This window comes from Xiphophorus couchianus, chromosome 15, assembly GCF_001444195.1.
Source record: "Xiphophorus couchianus chromosome 15, X_couchianus-1.0, whole genome shotgun sequence".
Lineage (NCBI taxonomy): Eukaryota > Metazoa > Chordata > Actinopteri > Cyprinodontiformes > Poeciliidae > Xiphophorus > Xiphophorus couchianus.
In genome coordinates this window covers 17,503,699-17,527,627 of record NC_040242.1, presented here as the reverse complement: position 1 = coordinate 17,527,627, position 23,929 = coordinate 17,503,699, and the positions used below count along the sequence as shown (strand labels likewise).

The 23,929-nt window shown below is 42.0% G+C and overlaps 1 protein-coding gene across 2 annotated transcripts; it reads left to right on the top strand.

Moving 5' to 3' along the window:
* The first annotated feature begins 12,354 nt into the window (after positions 1-12,354).
* tbx18 (T-box transcription factor 18) lies at positions 12,355-22,752 on the top strand. 2 transcript variants are annotated; one of them, XM_028041176.1, is made up of 8 exons: positions 12,355-12,889; positions 13,841-14,006; positions 14,438-14,539; positions 15,896-16,067; positions 16,273-16,440; positions 18,349-18,413; positions 19,767-19,861; positions 20,930-22,752. In XM_028041176.1, exons 1-8 carry the CDS (start codon positions 12,649-12,651, stop codon positions 21,460-21,462), a joined length of 1,542 nt encoding a protein of 513 aa, XP_027896977.1. In that variant the 5' UTR covers positions 12,355-12,648; the 3' UTR covers positions 21,463-22,752. The 2 variants fall into 2 exon arrangements, with proteins under 2 accessions (XP_027896977.1, XP_027896976.1); XM_028041175.1 differs by having other exon boundaries at positions 12,357-12,889; positions 13,838-14,006.
* The last annotated feature ends 1,177 nt before the right edge of the window (positions 22,753-23,929 follow it).

Below are 23,929 nucleotides of genomic sequence, written 5' to 3'. Positions count from 1 at the left end.
ACATTATTCTAGTCTATAAACTTCAGTCCAAACTATATTTCTTGGAAAAAAAAAAAAAAAATTGAACTTAAGTGGCAGTTTTCTTTCGGCACATTTGAACCATTAATTCCCCTCGCTTTTCCATCCCCAATCTTTTTAAATCAAGCTTAAAGGAGTTTATTTGGAGCCATAATGACATGTGGTAGTTTTGGAAGGATAAACGATCTCCCCCCCCCTTTACCCCTCTCCACCATCCCGCTTCTTATTCTCCACTATATTATAACTATGTAGTTATGAATTGAGAACCTTGATTTAAGACATGGACACACTCTTAGCTGTGAGCGTGTCGGGGTGTTTGTGTGTGTGTGTGTGGATGTGGGCGTGTGTGTGTGCATGAAGGCTAGGCTATAATGTGTTTGGACAAAGTAAGATGCCAGGCAGTGCCTGTTAAAGGCTCTAATGTGGCGGTGGTTTCATGGTGGTTGGCACAGATCAGCAGGAAGAGGGCAAGGAGAGGGATATTAAAAAACTGGGGAGAGAGGAGGGAGGAAGGGAGGAAAAGAAAGAAGGAGGGGTGTGGGAGCTGGAGAAAAAGAGGCCTGTAGTCACCCACGCACACTACAGACATAATGCAGTGTTGAATATATGTATTCTCTGTCTTTTTTCTGGCTCCACACATTGTCTCTTTCTCTCCCCCTTCCTCTCCTTCACCCTCACTCCGTTTCTTTTCTCAGTTGTCTCCATTCACAGTTCAGTCCTGGGGTGATCAGAGCGGACCCTGCCCTCTTTAACTCGGTTTTCGTCCTCTTTCATCCCGTCTTTTCTTCTCTTCTCTTTTTTTTTTTTTTTTGGCCGACAAGAAAAAAAAAAAGGGAGGTGGGGAGGGGAGGGGGGAGCAATCCAAACATTCATACTTCCCCTCAACTCATCTTTTATTAATCAAACCTCAGCAGTGTGACAGGGGAAAGCGGTGACGCACACTGGTTTGTAAAAAAATTATTATTATTTTTTAAAAAGGCAGAAAAAGTTGTGTGAACACACACACACACACACACACACAAAAGAGCAGAGACATGCAACTGACCACTTACAAATGTCTTGGGGTGTTTCATATTCCCTCCTCTTAAAAAAAAAAAAAAAAAAAAAAAAACGGCCGTCGCAAAAAATAAAAAATAAAACACCAAAGCTCGGTTTGTTTCTGAGTATGTGTCAGAGGGAGAGGGAGAGACTGGGAAAGAAGAAGAAACAAAAGAAGAAGAAGAAGAAAAAAATTAGCAAGACAGATGACTTGAAAGCACCACATGACCACCTCCTCCCTGTCATTCATAAAGCCGCACTCGCTCCACTTTTTTCACCCCCTTTCTTTCTCTCTCTCTCTCTCACACACACACACACACACACACCCCTGCACGCGCCCACATGCGAGCTCACAGGCGGAGCGGAGCGGATATTCTGGGTGGTGTTATTCCAGGTGTGGAGTCGTTGAGGTCTCCGTGCTGTGACCCTGTTATCCTGGGAAGAGGGAGAGTATTAGACGCACGCAGGGAGAGGAAGAGACTCTATATCAAAAACACATTTCTCCCCGAGGCTGTGTCATTTCAGCAAGATGGCTTCATGAGGGCCCTGCGCACGCTCGCTGACAAGCACACAGAGTAATGACATTTGCATGAACTATCTGCACAAAGTGCAAAAAAAAAAAGAGAAAAGAAATCCTACTAGCGGATCGAGCACTTGTTCTTTCTTTCGATTTCTTTTTTCCTTTCTTTCTGATCTTGTTTTTTGTTGTTGTAGTCGTTGGATGTGGTCGATAGAGAACACCTCCTTTGTTAGAAAATCTGGATTCATTTGAAACCACATCTACCCAAATGGGATTGACGTGACATAAGAGCACAAACACAAACCCACTCCCGATGAATCGGATGCCGACAAGATGTGTGAGGTGGCAAAATGCTTTATGCAAAACATTTATGCAAATGCAAAAAAAAGATTCTTTAGCTCTTACATTCAAAGACATGAAGAACCCCCCCATACATTTAGTTGTCATATGCTTTTAACAATATGTGCGTTGTTTATCAATGAGTCTTCGATTTGAGTTTTGTTTTGAGTTTGATCCGTCCTCGCAAAGTCTCTCACTGAGCGGTGAAGCCTGTTACGGTATTTTGGGATAATGTCCGATTTTTACAAAAGCTTACAGTAAATTTGATCATGTCCTCGTGAATAGTTTTAAAAAAGAGACATCACATTTCTCCCAGGAAGTCCCTCCATCGACTTCCTGTCCAATCCAGAGTAGAATTTAAGATTCTCCTTCTTACATTCAAAGCCCCTAATGATCGAGCCACAGATCTGATTGTTCCAGATGTTCTCAACAGATCCAGACACACTGTCTGACCTTTAACACCAGGCTTAATGATGTCCTCCTCGATAAAGCATTATTTGTGTATTCTGTTTGGTTTTTGCTCTTCGTAGAAGCTACACCTGGTCTGGCGTTCTGTCCGTCCAGGGACGGAGCCGCCGCTGCCCACAGCTTCACATCACAGATGAAGCGCTTGCATTGTTTAACCGCGTCTCTCTGCTAGACGATGTTATTGGCTGAGCTTTTGAGGCACAACTCTATGTGCTCTCTTTCATCCTATACACTTTTAAAACCGGTTTCTAAAATGTGTTTCTCTTCTACTTAACACAGGAAGTTTCTTCCAGTTAAAGGGGAGTTTTTCCCTCTCCACCGTCGCCACGCATGCTCTGTCCGCTCCTTTCCGTGTGTTTCCTTATCTTCTAACTCATTTGAAGAATAAACTGTGTATGATTGGACTGGACGGACTTTTTTGGGGGGGGGTGAAGTGTCTTATGTGGTGAATTGACACCACGTAAACAAGCTGAATTGAATCAAAAGGAATCGTTTTTGTTCATTTTTGTCCCTGTTGTTGTCGATGCTTCCATCCCTCTCGTCAGTCGTCAGCTGCTCGACTTCTTTAACATTTTAAGTTTAATTGAAACAGTCAGGACAAAGTGAAACAGATGGGAGGGGGGGGGAAAAGCCCCAAAACAGCAGAAAACTAAAATAAAAGCACTTTATAACGCAGTAATAAAAATCTGGTCTATACATGTATCTGTTTTGAGCATGCTTTAACGCAGGCTTCGCTTAAATGCAGTAATAAAACTGCATTCCTTACATTTGCACTAAACGCTGGTGAGCGCCGGCCAGGACGCCGAGCGCAGGCAGGAATCACTGGACGCCTTCGCCGCCAATTCTCAGTTTTAATGACTTCGTTCTTTGATTAAAAAAAAAAATAAAATGTCTAAACGGTTCCAGTTGAGCAGGAGAGAGAAGAAGAAGAAAAAAAGAAAGAAAGAAAGAAAAACTCGAACATCTAAGAGATGAAAATAACCCGTTGTTCTCCACTTTAAGAGGCACGTGTGCGCGGGGTTGGCCCGAGACGTCAGTTACGAGCTGCAGATGTTTGCATGATTTTTTTTAAATTTTTTATTTTTAATGATTGTTGTTACTTTAAAATTGTGGCGTTTCTATGCTGAGCTTTGGCCCTGTTAAGAGGAGGCTCATTTCTCTGCGTTTCTATGGAGCAAAAATAGTCTCGGAGCTTCATTTAGGTCAGTACAATCTTGTATCATTATTAGTTGTTTTTTTTTTTTTTTTTTTTAGCTGCTGCTGATCACAAGAAACTATAATGGAGATAGACCGCATACGTAGGGGTGCACACGCCGAAACACATACACACACACACGCACACACGCACACGCACACACACGCACACACACACACACACACATCTCTGTATTCCTGAACAACAGGGGGCAATGAAAGCATCCGCATACACAATCCTTCCTTCTAATGAGCTCAAACACAAACACACATTGACTCCTCACATGGTTTCCTGGGTTATGAGAGGAGAAAATGTTTTCACCTCTTCTTCGCTGGATGGAGAAAACCATAAAAACAGCACCTGCTGGCTTGTTCTTTCCTCACGCTGACCGCCCCTCCCCTCCCTATTTCTTTGATGGACTGGGGGGTGAGATGGGAGGGAAGTCAGGCTGTGAGGTAATGAGTTGTTTCCCTGCCGCATAAAAGGAGAAAACATTTGCACTTGATCCCATTTACACTGAAAAGTTCTTAAAATGATTTAGAGGGTACAGCTTTGCACCTTGCTCAAGGGTAGAGGTTAGAATCTACTCTGCAAGCTATTACCACACTAAATAGAGGGAGTTTTGAGTGCAAGTCATAATTAGTCAGCTTTTAATCAAGCACATTAGTTGGTAAATGCAACTTTCCGACAGCGGGAAAGTTCTAGAAGTGTTAGCTGTGTTTTCTGGCTGACCAGGGTTAGCTTTTAAATAGACGTTCGTTATAAGAGCTGTACTAAAAATTTATATGTACATGTTAAAGTTAAGAGTTGTTATGAATCTTGTGGTTCAGAAACTTTATGTGTTTGTGGAAGAATTTAAGCTCATATCTATCGACAGAGCTAATGCTAACGTCAAAATTTGCTTGCTAGCGAAGCGGCTAGGCTCCGGCGCTGCCAACAAACAGCAGCAGGTTGTCAGGGAAACAGCTTACAATATAGATTATCTGAATGGGTTCAAAGTACTATTACTATTTTATCAATTGACTTTTATTTCTTGTTCATCTTTAACTTGCTAGATAAAAACAGATTACTTCATGAAGGAAGAGAAGGTGCTTGTTAGTCTTAATTCTGCTGCCATGGAAACGTTCAGAAAATATGTTTATAACACTTTGGTGATTTTTGCACTTTAATAATAAAGTTTATTGTTTTTTGTAGATATTGGTCTTCGTTCCTTTTTTGTTTGTTTGTTAAGTACTGATACATACAACACTTTTAAAAAAAATAATTTTCCAGTAATAGAATCATAAAGTTATAGTCAACTCAAACCTCTTTAAAGTTTACTTTCCTTTAAAAGAAAATGCTGAAATGACAGAATAAAAAGCTTTAACAGTCCAACTGCACATTATGATATAAAATAAATGAGCTTATCTTGAGTTAAGCATGTAAAGTAGAGAAAAAGACCAAATGAAACACAAATCAAGACTTGTGTACGTCTTGTGTGTAGCTATGGAAACCTGTTGCTTGAGTGAAAGGAATAAATAGCTCATTAAAAGAACACAAACAAGCTAGCACAGATCTGACGGCGTGGGGCTGGTTTAGCAGTGGAGCAGGTGCCCCACATAGGGAGGCTATTAGTCTTTGTTGCAGCTGTCTGGGGTTTGATTCGGACTTTGAGACTTTTGCCTCCTTCTGCCAATTTCCTGCCTGAATACTAGTCACTAGTTCCACAAAATCTATAAGATAAAGGGTTCAACTTTAATAAATCTTTCACCACAGTAGCACAAACTCCCACAGAATGTTTTTTTTAATCCAACCTTTCCTATCCTTTCATATGAAGTGATATCTATGTCAACTTGAGTTTGTATAGGTCCAAAATCACCAGTGTAAGCCAGAGGCGCCCTTAACAGTACATAAAAGAAGCAGTTTCATTGGTTCATATAAGTAAATTATAATGTTGAGGAGGTTTTAATTACTGATTAATGGTCAAAATCTGAAAAACGAGACAACATATATCAGTCAAGTAAGGCACGTATGTTAATCATCATAACTCAAAGTTCTGTGTTTGAAGATAACACACAAGTGTCTGTAGCCATGACGGGTAAAACTGGGTTCTGGAAATTGAAAAAAAAAAGAAAAAAATAATGAATAAAAAAATGATCGTCTCTCTGACATGACACACACACACAAAAAAATGTTTTATGTGTTTTGTGCTCCAGAAAGAATGAAATGTCCATTGGACTGCACGCATGAACTCCGGTCATAATAAGAGCCCTGGTAACTCTTCAAGGTGGAAAATAACAAAAGTATTACAAAATGCAAAAATAAAAAACAGATTTCCATCCGGCCGCTGTCAACAACTGCTTGCGATCTCTGCTTGGGCAACGATGTGAGGAATGAGAACGTGACTACGTTCGCACACTTCTTTCTGTACGTCTTGCCCCATAGATTGTAAATATCTGCTGGATCTGTCTGATGTCTGGATCTGTCTCTAATAAATACATCACGATACAATAAAACATGTATTTCCTAATTTAGATCCTTGTGCATTTGCTCCCCCCTTGTTAGCGTCTATATTTCCTTTCCCATTCCACCTTTGCTCCAGTTTCAACAGGCCCACTCCACGCGATCCCGTCTAGACGTGCAGCTTTGGCCCGCGTTTCAGGAGCTTCATTTACGGTCAGAGGCAGAATGACGCGCTCTCGTCGGATCCTGCGAAACTAACGATGCGACAGCAGCATCGGCTCAGGTCATCGACGAGCTGTAAATAAGAGACCAGCTGCGTCCTGCTGCGTCCTGCTGCGTCCTGCTGTGCGCTGCAGCGGCCAGAGCGGAAGTTCAACTCCAACAACGTCTGAGACGCACCGAGGACTGAGCATACGAAGAGCAGAGCTGGCTCATAAAAGAAAGAAAGAAAAGAAGCCAATAAATGTCGCGTATTCATCACTTTTTATCAAGCATGTCGGTAAATACAGCAGTTTTAATGTACAGTTCAGTTTAAGGGGGGGGGGAGGCAGGAGTAGCTGAACTTGGAGGATGAGAGACTGTGTGCTAGCAGAGAATCTGAAAAGTATTAACACCCCGGAGATACTTTCACACTTTGCCACACCTTTGTTTTGAATGAGACAAATCAAAACAAAGTAGCATGCACGTATAGAAAAAATATAGACCTTTTGTTTTTTTCAAATAAATATCTACAAAATGTAATGTGCAATTGTATTCATCCCGTTTTACAATGACACTCCTAAATATAGTGCAAACATTTGTTTTTATTTTTATAAACTTAAGTTAAAAAGCAGGGCTGAGGAGAGCCCAGATTTACTCGAGTATAACCTTTTGAGAAAAGAAATGCACGTTTAGGAGCAGTTTCCACTACATCACACTTATTATATTACTTTGAGGACTTCAGGAGGAAACTAACAACGAACAAACCAAAAACCATTAAACCGAAAAAAATGTGCAGAAGCGCCGTGAGACTTGCACACAAGCTGTTGTTGTTCGCATTCATATTTACTGAGTGTTTTGTGACACTTGGAGGTCAAAGTGAACATGTTGTCGCTTTTCACTGCGCACGATTTGGATTTGGAGAAGCTGGTTTCTTCTGCCTGAATTTGTTCTTTTCTAATGATGCGATTTATGCTTGTTTTTTTATTTTATTACTCCGAGAACCACAACCTGCAGATAATTTTGTGTTTAGTCTGATTAAATTAGCACTGAGTACTTCAGTAGCCGTTTTGTTTTTGTTTTGTTGTTGTTTTTTTTTTTACCAAATACTTTTTTGCTCTTACTTCAGTGAGTTTTTGAATGACTACATTTTAGTAAAAACACATCAAGTAAGTGCTATACTTATTTGAATCCTACTATACTATTTGGCGATTTTCATTTTTGCATGTCTTAGTAATTAGAGTCCAAGTTGAACTTACTGGTGTGAATGTGACAGAATATTAGCTCTCCTAAACCATCCTCACAATAAAAAAACAAGATGGTGGCAGTATCATGCTATGCCAGTACATTTCTTCAAGAAAGTTGAATGAAGATAAAAACAAGGCAATTTTGGAAGAAAATCTGTAGATATAGCAAAGTCACTGAATGCAAAGGACTGGTTTAGATCAAAACGCATTCGTGTGTCAGAATTAGCCAGTCAAAATCCAACTTGAAAATTGATGAGGACACACTCTGCATCCTGTCTGCATCCTCTCCGGCTGAGTTTGAACTTTTCTGGAAAAAAAAAAAAAAAGAAAAAAAAAAAGAGTAAGCTGAAATGTCAGGTTCTATATTCAAGGCTGTTGGAGACAAACCCTGCAGGATTTATAGCTTAGCGTTCGTCTTTAACGATGCAGTCCTCCAGAGAACTTCAGACAAAGTGAGGCAGAGAGAGAGAGCCGCAGATGAATAAAATGTACAGATAGCCCTGAATCTGATGTTTCACTCCTTAGCGTTAAACCGCCTTGTCCTCCACACATTAGAGCACGACGAGGACAGTTTCACTTAAAAAAAGAAAAAACGATTTAAAAACTGTTTAGCAGTCGCTATTATAGTGTCCCTCGTTCACACAAACCTACTCCTAATGCCACTTCCGCCATTAAAAGCTCTGGCAGTGCTGCACGTGCCCATTAGCGAGCGCTAAATAACTGTTAACAATGTATTACCCAGACTCCCCTGTTCCGATTTTCCCTTCAAAGCTCCCAGCTAATTATGCTAAAGGTTTTAATAACTGGCCTATTGGGTTACGCCTTCCTCCACGGTGACGTTACGTGTGCTGCTCTTTGATTGGCTTAATGGCCCTCGTGGTAAATGTCACAAGGCCACGGCGCACCTGCTTAAAGCTACAGCGTTGAGGTAAACCAGTATAGGGCCGGCAAAAAAAAAAAAGAAAAAAAAAGGATTATTTGGAGGGAAAGTGCGGATAAATGATTATCTGTAGCAGCAGAACTGCTATGAGCGAAGAGGGATTTACACGTATGAGACACAAATGGCCACTTATAAGAGTTATATGTAGGGTAGGAATGGTTGCTTCGATCTTGCTCTCTCGGTCTTGGTAAGATTGACGGTGTTTATAATCTGTGAAAAAGAAACAGGGAACCTTTTCACCAAACCTTTACGCCAAATCACTGGAGAGACGCAGAAAGTTAAATCAAGAATAGCGAGAGGAAAATATCACCAGTTACTTCGTATTCTTTGAAATGTTTTTTTTTTGTTTGTTTTTTTAAAATATTGTGTTTGTTTATTCTGATTATGACATTAACTAAACCTTAATTATACTCAAGTGTAACTAACAGACCAAATTCAGGAGCCGTGCCATATTTTTTTGAAGCGATCAAATATTAGTTGCTTATAATTATATATATGTAGTTTTTATTAGTCAAAATGAAAACAGAATTGTGCACTAATTTCATATATTTTATTGTTATTTCAATTTATTTTTTTTTTTTTTTGCTTTAGGTTTCTTCAAATATTCAAGTTTCTCCACGAAAATATTGCAAAAATCCTTCGCTTAATCTTTGCCAATGAATACACAGGTTTTGCATTTGTGTTTAGTCTGAAACAAACAGTCTAATCCACCATGTGCGATATATAAAAATATTGGAGAATGTAAAATATAAGTCATTAAAATGAATTATATTTCGGATAAGCAGCACATTTGGTAACAAGTCAGTTTGGTTAGAATTTAGCTAAGATGTGGCTAAGCTAATATATTTGTTATTCTCGTTCGTCACAACATCTCTGTGACGTTGTGGGTGTGTGTGTGTGTTTTATGACTTGGCACATGAAATTTGTGGAAGTTGAAGCTTTTAATAAGACTCAAAACGTCGCTGTGTTGTAATAATTTATGTCGGTATCCAGCTTTAGCATAGCAACATGCTAATGCTAACGTCAAACCTCCTAGCTAGCTTACCTGCTGCATGAACCCGCTGATACGTTTTTTTTCTCCGTTTGACCAACATTTCCTGTTTGTCTAAAACCCAGTTAATATGAAATGGAATCATTTGAAAACTTACAATTATTTTTGCTCCAAATTGGATTTTATTCTGAGTTTTTTTTTTATTTATTTAAATGTAACTTCCATCTATTTTTACCTAATCTAACCGTCTATCAGCTACTGAAAATAGATTATTTCTATTAAGAAATATTTATTAGTTTGACCCAAATTAAATCAATGGTTATCGCTGCACCATATCCTGTAAATGCTAACAGTTTGTTGTCTGAGTGCCTCAGAGTTTAATAGAAAACGCCGTTCGTTTAAAATCTGTAAATAAATAAAAAAAAAAAATACAAATAAAAAATTAAATATACATTTTTTTATTGTTCCTGCACAGACCCCAGATATTTCACTTCACTCTTTATTAAAATGAAGCTTTTTTCCTTTTTTTTTTTTTTTTTTTTTACAGTGTAAGCAATTTCATTTTTTTTTAATCGAAATTTTATTGAGTAGAAAACAACTCTTGAAGCATTTATCGAAGGTAATTATAAAGAGCTGGGAGATTTATTTATTTTTTTTCTCGAATGCCCACGGGACGAAAAGCGCGATAATCCCCGCGGATTACGAGCACGGCGCTTCTCCTGGACGCATTTAGTCTTAATTTATGCCAGCAAACGTGGCCGGACGTGCTGTTTATTTAAGCAGGACGTGAGCGGGGGCAACGACGGGGGTGGATTTTTAGCTGACGGAACCCAACTGAGTGGAAAGGAAAATAATCCCATCCTGATGTAAACGGCGACATTTCAGATTGTTGAACTCCGCCACGTTTGGAGGCTGTGACGAGTCAGCAGGTTGGTCAGCGGGGCCTCGGGAGCTCTGCGGTGTGTTAGGGGCGAGTCTCGTCGGGAAGTCCACGCATGTGCACTGGCTGCACCCACACCGCGGGCGGTCCTCGCGACGTCTTTGTTTTCTTCACACGCGCGCATAAACAGGGGGGGGGGGGCTTCATAAAAACAAACAAAAATTAAAAAAAATAAACTGAACCAGGACCTCTAGAAAAATCGCACTTGTTTTTTTGTTGTTGTCTGTTTTATTTATTTATTTTTGATCAGTTTGACCTTAACTTGATGAATTATTGTACCTTATTTCATATTATTATTATTTTTTATTTTGCTTTCACACACCAGTGGCAATTAGTTCAGCTACCGGAATGAAACATTTAGAGCTAAGCAAGTGTGTTTATCACATTTAAAAAAAAATGCACACTGATGAAATGAGTGCTTAAGATTTACCTTGATAAAAAGCATCAATATTTTATTTCCGTAGATTTTAATCGATATTTCTAAACCCAACAGCTTACATTACCAAATGAATTATTCAATAACTATATATATATATATAGTTATATATATATATATATATATATATATATATATATTAAATGTTGCGACTTTAAGATTAAGACGATTCGCTCATCTGGTTTGCACTGCTAAAAAAAAATGTTTTACAGTTAAGGTCTAAAAACCCTTTCTCAATAGAAAACCTTGACTCATGTCAAGGTTTCCGATCTGAGTGTTCCGAGTTATTCATATACGCGTTAACTACTTCAGGGTTAAGAAACTGAGCTTTCCATCCAGTCTGACTTTATTAACACACAAAAAAAATCTGGATTCAAACACCTTCCTTTTTTCTGTTTTTGCTTAAAAGAGACACTGTGGCTAACAAAAGTCGTGTCTGCTGGACACCAAGAAGGAGAATAACTGCTGACTATAGGCCGCCATCTTTAATTAAACTCTAAACGTTTATGTAGGACTGACAGAGTGTAAACATTATTTAACATTACATTTACTAACAGCTAATATCTTAAACCTTCCCAAGAGTAAGTTTTTCACCACACTCATGGTTTTCTTGACGGGGTTTAGTCAGTTTATTTATTATTTTTATTATTATTATTATTATTATTATTATTATTATTATTATTACCCTGCAGGTTGCCTGGTTGGCTTGTGCCTTTCTCCAGCTGTAATTGGGCGATGGGCGGGACACGGACTAATAATAATAATAATAATAATGATAATAATAATAATAATAATAATAATAATAATAATAATAATAATAATAATGTTGATGATGATGAATAACTGTTGACAAAATTAAAGACAAAAGCAGCAATAATCCGGGTTGATTTCTTTGCACTTGAACGCCACATACATTCCGAATCAAACCTTTATTCTTTGCTCTATTGTCTCCAATGTGTCATGTTGTGTTTATCGTTGTTCACATCGCGTACATTTGCTTAGTTACACCGCGGTTTGTAAGGCAGAGACAACGCGCGCATTTATCATTAAACTGTTATGTTCTGTTAACAAGGGTTAACTGTTAACTTGCGTGCTCATATAACATCGTAAAATGTGATTTTCTTTCCCCCCAACATGGAGGAAATGCTGCAGTCAACTAGGAATAACAGCCCCAAAATATCTTATTATAACAATGTTTCGGCTTTTTTATTTGCAATTGTTTTACTTCTTATTAGCAGGCCTGCTGTATGTACAAAACGAGTTTGGGTTGCGAGAAACGCTCCCATTCCTGAGGTTTAGGTCGGGGCCAATCGCAAGTAGAGAGCACCGTGCTGGAGGTTCTAATGGCCAGATATGCAAAGCACGTCGGGTCGCAGTGTGAAAATGCGCGCAGTGTCCCCGGAGGGACGCTCCTGGAGCTCTCTCCTCCGCCCGAGGACATGATTCATTCACCGGCTCCGCTCTGACCACAAAAGGCGGCACGGGCGGCCCCCACAGCGGGCGGGACGTGGGGTTGAGGGGAGGGAAAGTTCCGGGGGGCCGAAATCGCTCGTGATTGGCTGCCCTGCTCTGGGATTGACAGCTCCCTCTCTCCCGAGCGCCTCTAAGCTCCGCTGTTGACACTTTCCCCACAACGAAAAAAAAAAAAAGAAAAAAGTCAGCACTTAACCTATACGGATAACGGAGACGCTGTCACAGCTCTGGTCCCTCTCGTGTTTCTCGGTACAAGACGGAGACAAACTGTCCTCCGCCGACAGCCGCCGGGTGGAGAGCCTCTGTAGATGTCTGCGCCTGAGTTTGAACTTTTCTCACTTCCCCCCGCAAGTTCGCCTCGCCGTTTGTGCCTCGCCCTGCTGCCCGCGAGACGGAGAGGAGCATGGCAGAGAAGCGGAGGTCCCCGTGCGCGCTGAGCGTCAAGGCGCACGCCTTCTCCGTGGAGGCGTTGATCGGGGCGGAAAAGCGACGCAGGACGAGCGGGGAGGATGTTGCGGCGTCCCCGGGCGGCTACGAGGGTGGAAACGAGGTTTCGGATTTAACCGGGAGTCCGGCACTGAGAGGCGGCAGAGCGTGCAGCAGCGACCGGGGCAGTGAGGCTGAATGTACAAGCGACGGATCCCGTAAGCAAATAATAATAATAATAATAATAATAATAATAAATTATTATTATTTAACAGTAGGTTGCTGATGATGTATTTTCAGGCCTGGTTTCAACAGGAATCAGGAGCAGAAACGTAAACATATTACCACTTGTCACACTTCTAAATATGAGAATGCGATCACTCCACGGGCCCAGTAAACAGGAGTTCCGCGTGTGGCTAATGCGAGAGGGTTTATGGGATATGCAGCTATCATAAACACGCCAATTAGCAGCGTATAAAGACGGGACAAAGCGATGGAAAGAATAGTGCAGGACCTGCAGGAAGCAGAAACCGCCTGACAAATGGGGAGGGGGGGGATCTGGAGTGTGTGGAGAGGTTAACGGGGGCTTGGCTTCTTATCGAGCCAATGTCTAAACTGCATGAACTCGCACCACTCAGACAGACCTGCGTTGGATACGTGCAAATAATGCCAGGAGTAAACACAGTAAACACAGTAAACACATGCTGCCATATAAAATATAGCAGCATGAAACATATGGAAAGACACTGGCCCACAATTTGGATATAATTAGGTATCCTTACTGCGACAGCTTGAAGTCATATTATATTATATTATATTATATTATATTATATTATATTATATTATATTAACTCTATAAATAATTTTGTTATCCTGTCCTTTCAGTCACTTCTGCAACTTTTTTGAATCTCCAAAAAAACAAAACTATCTTATAGGGTGGCACATAACAACCCTTTCCGGTTGTAAAGTTGTTTGCTTTTTACTGTAATCTTGTAAGTGCGTAATGCCTGACTTATGGGTGCGTGATGCTAACCAACCGAATCGTGTAAAAAAAAACAACAACAAAAAAAAAAAAAAAAAAAAAAACAAGACAAAAAAAACAAACAAACAAACCTGAATGTTAAATAAGAAAATAAAAAAAAATCTTGCCCTCGTTCCGGCTGCAGCAGAGAGCGAGGACGCCCTGCTGGAGAGCCCGCAGCCCGCATCCACGCAGTGCGCGGCGGCGCCCGGAGCCGGCAGCGGAGAGGAGACCAGCGTGGAGCTGCAGGGGTCGGAACTGTGGAAGAGGTTCCACGAGATCGGCACGGAGATGATCATCACCAAGGCCGGACGGTGAGGACGGGAGATGTGGTGGGAAGGAACTGAGGCAGGTCAATTAACTCTGACGATTAACAGCTGCATCTGCCGCTCATAATTGACAAAAGACTTAAAATGTAAAAAAAAAAAAAAAAAAGATAATTGCTTGTATTTTACAGCAAAACTGTAAGATATGTTACAATCAAATAATTATTTATCCAAATAGTATTGTTTTAATCTCAACATTTTCTGTTGCATCGTTAAAGAAATTTACTAGTACATTTTTTTGCTTTTATTTAAAAAGTCCGAAAAAGTGGAATAGACATCACGTTCTAAATAAAAACATTATTATTCTTATTATTGTTGTAAGAAAGAGAAGTAGAGTTATTATTCGACAAATTTGACGCAAAAAAACTAAATACATAAAATAAATAAAATAAAATAAAATGTTTTGCTTTTCCACGCAGGCGGATGTTCCCCGCCATGCGTGTGAAGATTTCGGGCCTGGACCCCCATCAGCAGTATTACATTGCCATGGATATAATCCCCGTGGACAACAAGCGATACAGGTAACGAACCGACCCAACACGCAGCAGGGACCCACGTGATCCCATAATGAAGCCTTCAGTCGGACATGGCAACTGAGGCTGCAGGACTGAAGTAGTTTGAATTTAGTAAAACGAATGATGGGGACAAATCAGATATTTTTCAGCTGTGCAGAACAGGTCCAGCTCCCCCCCCCCTCTCTCTCTCTCTTTCTCTCTTTCTGTCTCTTCCTGTTCGTGTCTCGCTACAAATGGCGCTTGGCAGCGGGGTTTTTTTTGTCACGGCGGTTTTGCCGTCCCGTTTGGAAAGAGAGGGCCTTTTGGACGCCTCACCTCTCGAACCCGGAGGGTCAAACCAACAAAAGTCCTTCTGAAAGCGCAGCCGGCGCGGCCAAGGCTCTGCGTGTTAACTGGCTCTGCCATTCCAGACTTTCACAAGCCGTTTATGTGTGATTGCACTTTTAGCTGCGTGCTGGAGTGACGAGTGTATAATCTTGGAAGACGAGTTCCCAACCGAGCCTGAAAAAGAGCGCTGAAGCGGCGCCGGAGAAATGCAGAGCTCTCTCTGCTCGGTCACAGTTTGTTCTTACTGTAATTGTTCTTAATATTATGAAGAGTGCAGGATGCAGTCTGCAAGTTAGGTCACATATATATATATATATATATATATATATATATATATATATACGGAATGTTTAGTTTAGTAGGTGTTCAGTTTCCATCATTCACTTTTTTCTTTGATAAAACACTTGTTTTATCTCCACTCAACCAATTTATCCCAGTCATTTATTACAGTTAGTAATATCAACAGAACACTTTATTGATGCCAGAAGGAAGTTATGTCAGACGTACATTTGAAATATTAAAACACATGGATAGAATAATAACAGAAGAGGACAAACCTGGTAATAATAAGTTGGTATAAATGAAAAATAAGGTTCTTTGACTGGATCCAGCAACTGTGTTGAGTAAATGTCATATTTTAATTTATCAATATTGAACAAAACATGGCAAGTTTTCAAGAAACACTATTAAGTCTGACGTTGTACAGTTTGAGGTGGAAAAAAAAAATCATGTGGCATTCTTTAATGTGACTTCATGGAATGGTTTTTGTAAACCACATTGCATCAAGCTGATAACTTTACAGCGTTTCGTCGTTTGTTTTAGTTCCTCGCAAGATTAAAAGTAAAATAAATATGAAATCAGCTGCACAGGCCCTGAAATAAATCCTTTCAAAAAAAATGTGACGTGATTAAATCTGTGCAGCAATTAGTAATGAAAGCCTTTGAATTTGGCAACATGTGGTGAGAAAAAAAAAAGAAAATACTGGAAATGGACAGCGTGATTAAAATGTGCGTTTCATGTGTTTGAATTGTGAAGGTACGTGTATCACAGCTCCAAGTGGATGGTAGCGGGAAACGCCGACTCCCCCGTGCCCCCCAGGGTGTACATCCACCCGGACTCTCCGGCCTCAGGAGAAACTTGGATGCGTCAAGTTGTCAGCTTTGACAAGCTCAAGCTGACCAACAACGAGCTGGACGACCAGGGACATGTACGTGTCCACGCCTTATTTTTCAGAGGACCCCAAATTTATGCTACGTTCTGCAATATGCCTAATCGCAGATGGAGAGTGTTTTTATTTTTAAGGGGAAAAAAAAAAACCTATTACTAACTGAACTCTGGATAATTTCATTCTCACCTCATTTTTCCATTGCTGTCAGAAAGACGAAGTCTTCCTTTTCTCTGTTTTTGCTCAGATTATTCTGCACTCCATGCACAAATACCAACCCCGGGTCCACGTCATCCACAAGGAGTTCGGAGAGGAGTTATCTCCGGTGAGAGCCATCCCCGTGGGGGAGGGAACGCGCACCTTCTCCTTCCCCGAGACCGTCTTCACCACCGTCACGGCCTATCAGAACCAGCAGGTACAGACCACATCCACGCCAGCATCCGATCCTACACTGGTGGCGCACATAGGTTGGAAACTCGAAGTGAACGATGAAATCTGAAAAATGCACTTTGGCGTTTCACACGACAGTGTTCAATGAAAAGCAACATCGGCCACTTTTATTGGCTAAAATGTAACTTCGGTAACCAGTCTTGTGTTATATGAGATTCTCTTTGTATTGCAACCATTCATACTTTTGCATATTTCAAGCAAAAAGATGGAAGAAGAAACGACTAATGTTAACCGTGCTTTTCAGGCAAACATGTTTTGTACAGCTTTTTAGACCATTTTGGTTTTCTGCCTTTTATAGTGTAGAAACAAGTTGATATTAGCCTAATAATATGAGCTAATGATGATTAGCAAGGCTGCCTGCTCAGGTTGCTATCTGCAGTTGGCTTCTTTAAGACCGAGATCAGATTTTCTGAAATGATGTTTTGTTGTGGTGATATATAGATAACAGTTCCCTTAGCATACCTGTAGCAGACAGATGCTATATTGCTATGAGCATATAGAGAAATGAATAAATTTATTCCATAGATGTTAGCCGTGGAAGGCTAACATCTAGTCAGACAGATTTCCTGTCAATACTTAGTAACTAATGTTTATCAATCTGGCTTATCGGCTGGTTGCGAGTCCAGGAGACCTGGGAGAAGCACTGGAACTCACCATCTCTGATGCTGTTGCACAAATGACAGGCTGGAACAAAACCCCAGGAGTTTACAAGCCAATTGGTGAACTTACAGCAGACTGAAGTGATTCACACAACAGGCAGCCTCAGCCACCCTAAATTTAGCATAGCAACAAGAATGTTGTTGGGCTGAGAAACAGCGACAGTGAAAGTGTGGACGGTTAATAGCTGCTAACTGGTATAAACCTTTGCAGTTCGAGAAGCTTTATTTATTACACTAAAACCAACTAAAATGGGGATCTGTCTGACTAGCCATTAGCCTACCACCACTAAGAGGACAAAGATGTCTGCAAATCCACTGCAACCTGGCTAATAGCGAGGAAACCTTTACTTAAAGTAACATCACTCCAAAACACCCAAACGCTTACTTTAAAATAGCTTGCCAGATGTGTGTGCCGTTAGCTTAAAGAGAGCCTTTCACCCCTTTTTTTCCCCCTTCACAACTGAAAATCTTTCCAAAGAGCCAAACTTGCTTTTATTGCAAAACATAGAAAGATGTAGTAGTAGTCGTCTTCCAGCCAGCTGACTGGCAATGTGCAGCATCAGGTGTAGGAGGGGCATTGCTATAGCTATAGTTGTCCGTAAAGCTTGCAAAAACTAAAACTTTGAATTAAAGCAGTAGGAATGAGTGTGACGTAAAAGTTTAGCACTTGTAACAATAAATCCCCTTTTTGGCTGTTGCTTAAAATAACTAAAACTGAGGGAGAGAGATTGCTGTCGTCTAGCTGTTGTATTTTAAAAAACATTTTTTGGAGAGTGTGTAACCTGCTGTTGAGAACGGTGTTTGGGCTCTCTACATGCTGCCCAGCATAGGGAACGTTTTTAAGCGCGAGGGTTAGCTGAAGTGGGTCAGCTCTGAATGCATGATGGCTGAAGTCAGAACACGTTGGCGACGCCTATAAAAGTCCCTCCTGATCCGGGTCACGGCGTTGGGCCTTAAACACCACCCACCGTCTGATCAGGCCCCTTCGTTGCTCCACTCAGATGCATAACTTTAAAAAAAAAAAAAATCTTCTCTGCCAGAAAACTTCCCTTAGAAGAATAAATGTATTTATTTTCAGAGCTGACTGAATGATTATAGAGAGAGAAATGATTTTGGTTGTTTAAAAAGAGAGAGAGAGAAAAAAATTCATCACACAGTTTATATTATCGCAGACAGATTTTCAAGGAAATAATTAGTCATGTTTTGTTTTTCAGATTACAAGGCTGAAAATTGACAGAAACCCATTTGCCAAAGGCTTCAGAGACTCTGGCAGAAACCGGTGAGTTTATTTTAACCTCAGAGATTTGCACACTATTTAGTCCATTAGGAGGCGGAGGAGGGAGGAGGGGGTACGACATGCACGACTGCGTTCTGTTCTGGCTCTGTCGGATTCCTCTTGTTCCTTTTCCATTCTGATTCCACAGGAGAGGAAAAAAAAGTTAGGCATATCTTTATTTTATTATTATATATATATATATATATATTTTTGTTTCAAACAAAAACTGTCCAGTGCTCGCACCAGATTTGTCCCAAGCAGCAGCGAAAAGCGCCGCCACATCTTCCGGGGCCCGCCGTCAGCGTTATCCGAAATGAGATGTAATTTTGACAAAGATGCGTGCATGTTTTCCAACGGGGAAAAAGCAAACTTTAGCTGCAAAACTTAATGGAGCGTCGGATTCCAGCTGACCTCAACGCGGAATAATAAAACTTGCAGAGTGTCCCGAGGAAAATCTGTATAAACACATTTTCTAAACATATATAAACACTGCATTAAAACAACACGGCAGTAAAACTCCAGCAGTCTCTCCAAACAGCCACTCCCCGGAGGCCTCGCAGAAATCATTAGAGAGGAGGAGAAGGGAAAAGGAGAGGCAATGTGTGAGACCGAAAATTGGAGCGGGTGGAAAGGTAGAGAACAGCGAGCTGGATAACCCAGAGACCTCGGCAGCTGACCCTATAAAAGTTGAACTCAGGGAGGTTGTGGGGGGGAAAGGGGGGAAAAAACAACCTCCCCTTAAATATTACAGGAAGACTTAAGCAGTTTGCTAAATAAACTTCGGCTCTGATAGGCTGCCTTAGAGCTCACAGAACCGCTCCGGGCAGCTTGTCTAAATTATCACCGAGGCTACAACCCTGTGTGGGATGGAGTGGGGTTGAAGGGTGGTGGTGGTGGAGGGAGTACTTTTATCCTCATGCTAACGAGCGGTAACAGAGCACTCGCATTACACCACCACAGCAATCCTGTGCTCTACCTAGAGGGAGGGAGCCTCAGATTGAGGAGGAGAGGACGGGGGGGGGGGGGGGGGGGGGGGGGGGGGGAAGGAGAGTCCCACCTCATAAATCGCTGCTGCGGCTTCCTGCTCCTTCGTCTTGATTCGCCCGTAAAAGCCGTGTGAAAGCAATTACCTCCAAGCACCCGACGGGCAGCAGCCAATCGCAGTGTGGCGTTTATGTTCCTCATTACCTAGCGTCTCCATGGAGATGCCAAGGGAGGCCCCACGGGCGACTAAAGATGACCGCCAGGTGGTTGGCATGTAGCGTGACCTACAGCTAAGGCGGTTGGGGTAGGGGGCTGGCGGAGACGAGCTCAGAGGTGTTTCAGTTAAAAGGGGGCGTTTTGTTTGTGTTGCAGGATGGGCTTGGAGGCGTTAGTGGAGTCCTACGCGTTCTGGCGTCCGTCTCTGAGAACACTCACGTTCGAGGACATCCCCGGGATGGCCAAGCAAGGTAACGGCAACGAACAATGTGCTCCACAGCAATGAGAACGATCCAGTATGAACCACCTGGAACGGCTCATATGTAGTTATACAGACAGTGGGGGTTAGACAGCTGTTCACAGCACTTCAATGTTTGTCACAAACTTCAAGATATGCAACCTGAACAAAGTAGTTCATAATTGGGAATTAGAAGGAAAAACAAGGTTTCCCTCAGAAAACCTGCTAAGCCCAATAGTTGGGTGCCAGGGCATCCAGCGGCGCAGCATGTTTGTGAGTTTAAAAATGTTTAAAGTTGACAGAAAATTGGAAAATATTCCTTGATTGTTATGTGTTGTTGAGAGATTGGATGATTAATACCTGAACACCACCTATAAAGTCTTAAAAAATGCAAACATTTTGAAAAGACTTAAATAAATAAGCAATGCTTAGCCTGGTGGGGGCACAAGTAAGGCCTGGTGGCCTGCCAGGCTTATAATACACTGGAGGAAACCCTGTGGTTGATCATGAATGCATTTGTATGCAGGAACCAGCAGTAAAAACCTTTAGACTGGAACAATGGTTCACCTTCCAGCATGAAGGTCCTCTAAGCCAGAGCTACAACAAAATGTAGTTAAATCCAACTGGCATTATGTAGCAAGACTTGAAAATTGGTTTTCAGAGACGCTCTCCATCCAAACTGACTAAGCTTGAGCTATTTTGAGAAGAATGAATAAAACTCTGTCTTGTGGAAAGGTGGTAGCCACACTCCCCAAGACTTTCAGCTGCAATTGTAGCTAGAGGTGGTTTTAGAAAGTAAATGACTCGGAGAGCCGGAATACAAATTAACAACAAATTTGAGATCGGGAATGAATGGGAAAACTGTTCTTTCTACAATTTATTGTTCTGTTGCATCTATTGGTTGCAATGTGAAGAAGTTCACAGGTCATGATTGCTTTTATAAATCATGGTTGAGTGGTTACTACACAGAAGAAGACAAAAGGGTCAGCTCATTCTATCTAGGTAATTATCTCAGTCTGTCCTCTAAATTGACTGTTTACCAAAACACTTGAGCTGTAATCGGACTTTGGTTCCTCCTTAGGAATCCCAGGAACTCACGGAGGAGTTGGAACACCCCCTCATCTGCTCTCCACATCCCCGTGCTCGTCGCCTTTCCAGGTTTGCCCTCTCAGCCCTCCGGACTACAGCTGTAGTCGGCCTACGCACCCCCTCCACTGCTACGGCAACACCCCCGAGCCGTTCCCCCCTCCCAGAGGTCCGTCCGGCTACGAAGGTGAAGGATTCCGCTCCCTCGCCCTTCCTGCTGCTCAGCTGGGCTACCTATCCAACCCTGCCCCGCAGGGCTACGCCGGCCTGCGCCTCCACACACCACCCTACAGCCTGTACGGCTACACATTCCCACCCTCGCCACGTCTCGCTGCCAGCCCCGACAAGATGGCCACCGCCGGCCACCAGAGTCCGTTTCACGGCTCGTCTCCCAGCGGGACTTTAACGGACAGCCTCGGCGTGCTCGGCGGAGGACAGCAGGGCTTCCTGTTCGACTCCCGGACATTAGGAATGGCAGGCAGCCAGCCGGGAGGCGGTGCATCGCAGGTCACAGCCCATATGGGATGAATTTTACCCCGGCTTTTTTCAGGAAAAGCTGGTTACACCCTGCTACGGGTGCAAGTGTCTTTTGGTCCAGAGCATTCTATGAATTGAGTTCCCGTGTACCTGACCTGAGAAGAAGGACAGATCAAATAAACACATGAACGTCTCAAAGTTTTATTTGGGGAATGTTTCCTATCTTGTGAGCATGGTTCTTGTAAGTTACTTGTACGGCGCAAGGAGGAGTGTGTGAGAAAGTAACACACGGACGGGGCAAAATCTGGGCAGGTCCAGAGAATCAAAGCGAGCACTTCAATTTCCTGACAGGAAGCCCCCCAACACATTAACCGTAGACCTTTTCACCACAGTTACTTTCAAGACGGAGCTTGAAGGGTGCAGGCAGACTGAGATGGGGGGGTTAACGTTTCATCTGCCACTTGCACATCTCTGAACCAGACGTGAAATCACTGTGACCAACCGAGGGGGAGGAATCGCTCTGTGTTTATTGGTTGACGGGGAATCCGAGAGGGGCTACAGTAGCGTCTTATCTGGTTGACTTTGGTTGAGGTCGTGTGTAAACTCCTTGACGAGGCGCGGAGCCCCTTCTGGTTTGCGCCACTTGCAAAAACAAGAACGATAATTCATTTGTTAAAATATTTGTTTCTTTCTTTTTTATGTCTTTGTTTTGTTTGCACCAACCACTGTGCAGAAGACCTCATGATGCCCACACAGCTCTCTCTGTTTTTAGACTGAACTGCTAAAACGCCACATGCCTGAGTTTGTACTGACACACACTATAGGCAGGGCTCTTTCACCACTTGGACTAAAAAACACACCAAAGCCTCTTTTCTTCTTGTTATCCAACATCTGGGCCTTGACAAATGTTAACAAGATGACATCATGCTGATGAGAAACCATCTGAGATCTCCCTGTTTTGGACTAAACTGTTGTAAAAATACACATAACAAACTAATTTGCTTACTCTACATCTGGTCAGGACAGACGCCCGCTCGGTTCAGTTCTTTGAAAAACACAGCTTTCCTGGAGAGAGAGCCACCTCCACGTGGACGCAACTCGGAGGAGGACGGCTGGACGAGCAGACGTGTTTACAAAGAGCCTTCGCACTTAAAAAGAAAGAAGAAGAAAAATCAACGGTGCACCTGCTTTTGCTCTTCAGGCTGGGGTCAGGTGCACGGACGTCCACCTTTAAACTTTACCCACAGCTTTTCTTTGAAGTCAAACCACGGACAGCCTGCGGAGGTCGACACGATTTGTGATCTTTTTCAAGCCAAAATAAAATAATATCTGTTAATATGACGATGTGTGCGGCCTTTCTCGTTCACATAACCGCTTGTGGTTTTATTAACACGAATCAGTTAAATCCGTCACAGGCCATTTAAGATGAAAATATGTGTACCTTTGCCCGAGAGGCCGAAAACGGAGCACCGGCTAGTTTCTTATCTAAAGCAGATAAGAAACTACGCATGAGCACAAAAAGGGAGAGAGCGAGAGAGAGAAAAATATATCCTTTTTTTTTTTTTTTTTTTACTGTGCAACGGTCATGTAAGCTAATACCTCAAAGTATGCAGAAGTTACTACTCACTCGAGAGAGGGTGTGCGGTAAATGTTGATGTGGGTGGGAAAGTGTGGATACGAGTGTATTTATGTGTGTAGCAACAGGTGGCGGGGTTGTCAGTGAGTGTGTGACCTTATCGTCTCAGAGTTCATGTGGATCCCTGAGAACTGACACCCTGCTTCTGCACACGCACGAGCCGACAAAGTCAGACTCGACGTAACCGTCCATGCAGAACCGTCCATTCTATACCTCTATGGTATAGAGCGTCCACAGTCGCTCTATACCTTAGGGCATAGAGCGACTGTGGACATTTATTTTCAGTCCACTCCTCTAGTAGTTCTGGTTGCATGTTTGGGGTCGTTGTCTCCAACACAGGGGTGTCAAACTCATTTTCGTTCTGGGCCGCATCAAGATCATGAACGTCCTTAAAGGGCCGGCTGTGCCAGAACGTATCGATAAAACCCAACAACAAACTGTTAAAACATTAATAAACATATGTTTCTGCATTAGATGAGTAAAATTAAGTAATATTGAACATCTATTTACATTGATTGGATTTGACTGATAAAAAAAAACATTCTACAGCCCCATCAACTCTGACCAGATTTCCTGTCACTGAGGAAGAAAAAAAACCAAAACATTTTTACAACGTCATACGGCCACCGCCATGTTTCTGACAAACTGCTGGACACCCCCCCCCCCCCCTATTTTTTTCTTTAATCTTATCAACAATTCTCAATCCAGGTTTGTGGAGTGCACAAATTTATTCTCCCACCTGAATTACACAGCATGTATGAAGAAAAAGCAGAAATGTAATAGATGTAACAACAGCACGGACATAAATCTTCTGGTTTCATTTCACAGTTTGTAATTTAATTGACATCAGTCAGGGGCGGATCTACAGAGGAGCAGCTGGGG

What these genes read in the sequence shown, in the direction of transcription:
- tbx18 (XM_028041175.1), top strand. Translation starts at nt 12,649, where the DNA reads ATGGCAGAGAAGCGGAGGTCCCCGTGCGCGCTGAGCGTCAAGGCGCAC. An exon ending in AGCTGGACGACCAGGGACAT is followed by an intron (nt 16,068 to 16,272) that starts GTACGTGTCCAC and finishes GTTTTTGCTCAG; the next exon opens with ATTATTCTGCACTCCATGCA. An exon ending in AGAGACTCTGGCAGAAACCG is followed by an intron (nt 18,414 to 19,766) that starts GTGAGTTTATTT and finishes TTTGTGTTGCAG; the next exon opens with GATGGGCTTGGAGGCGTTAG.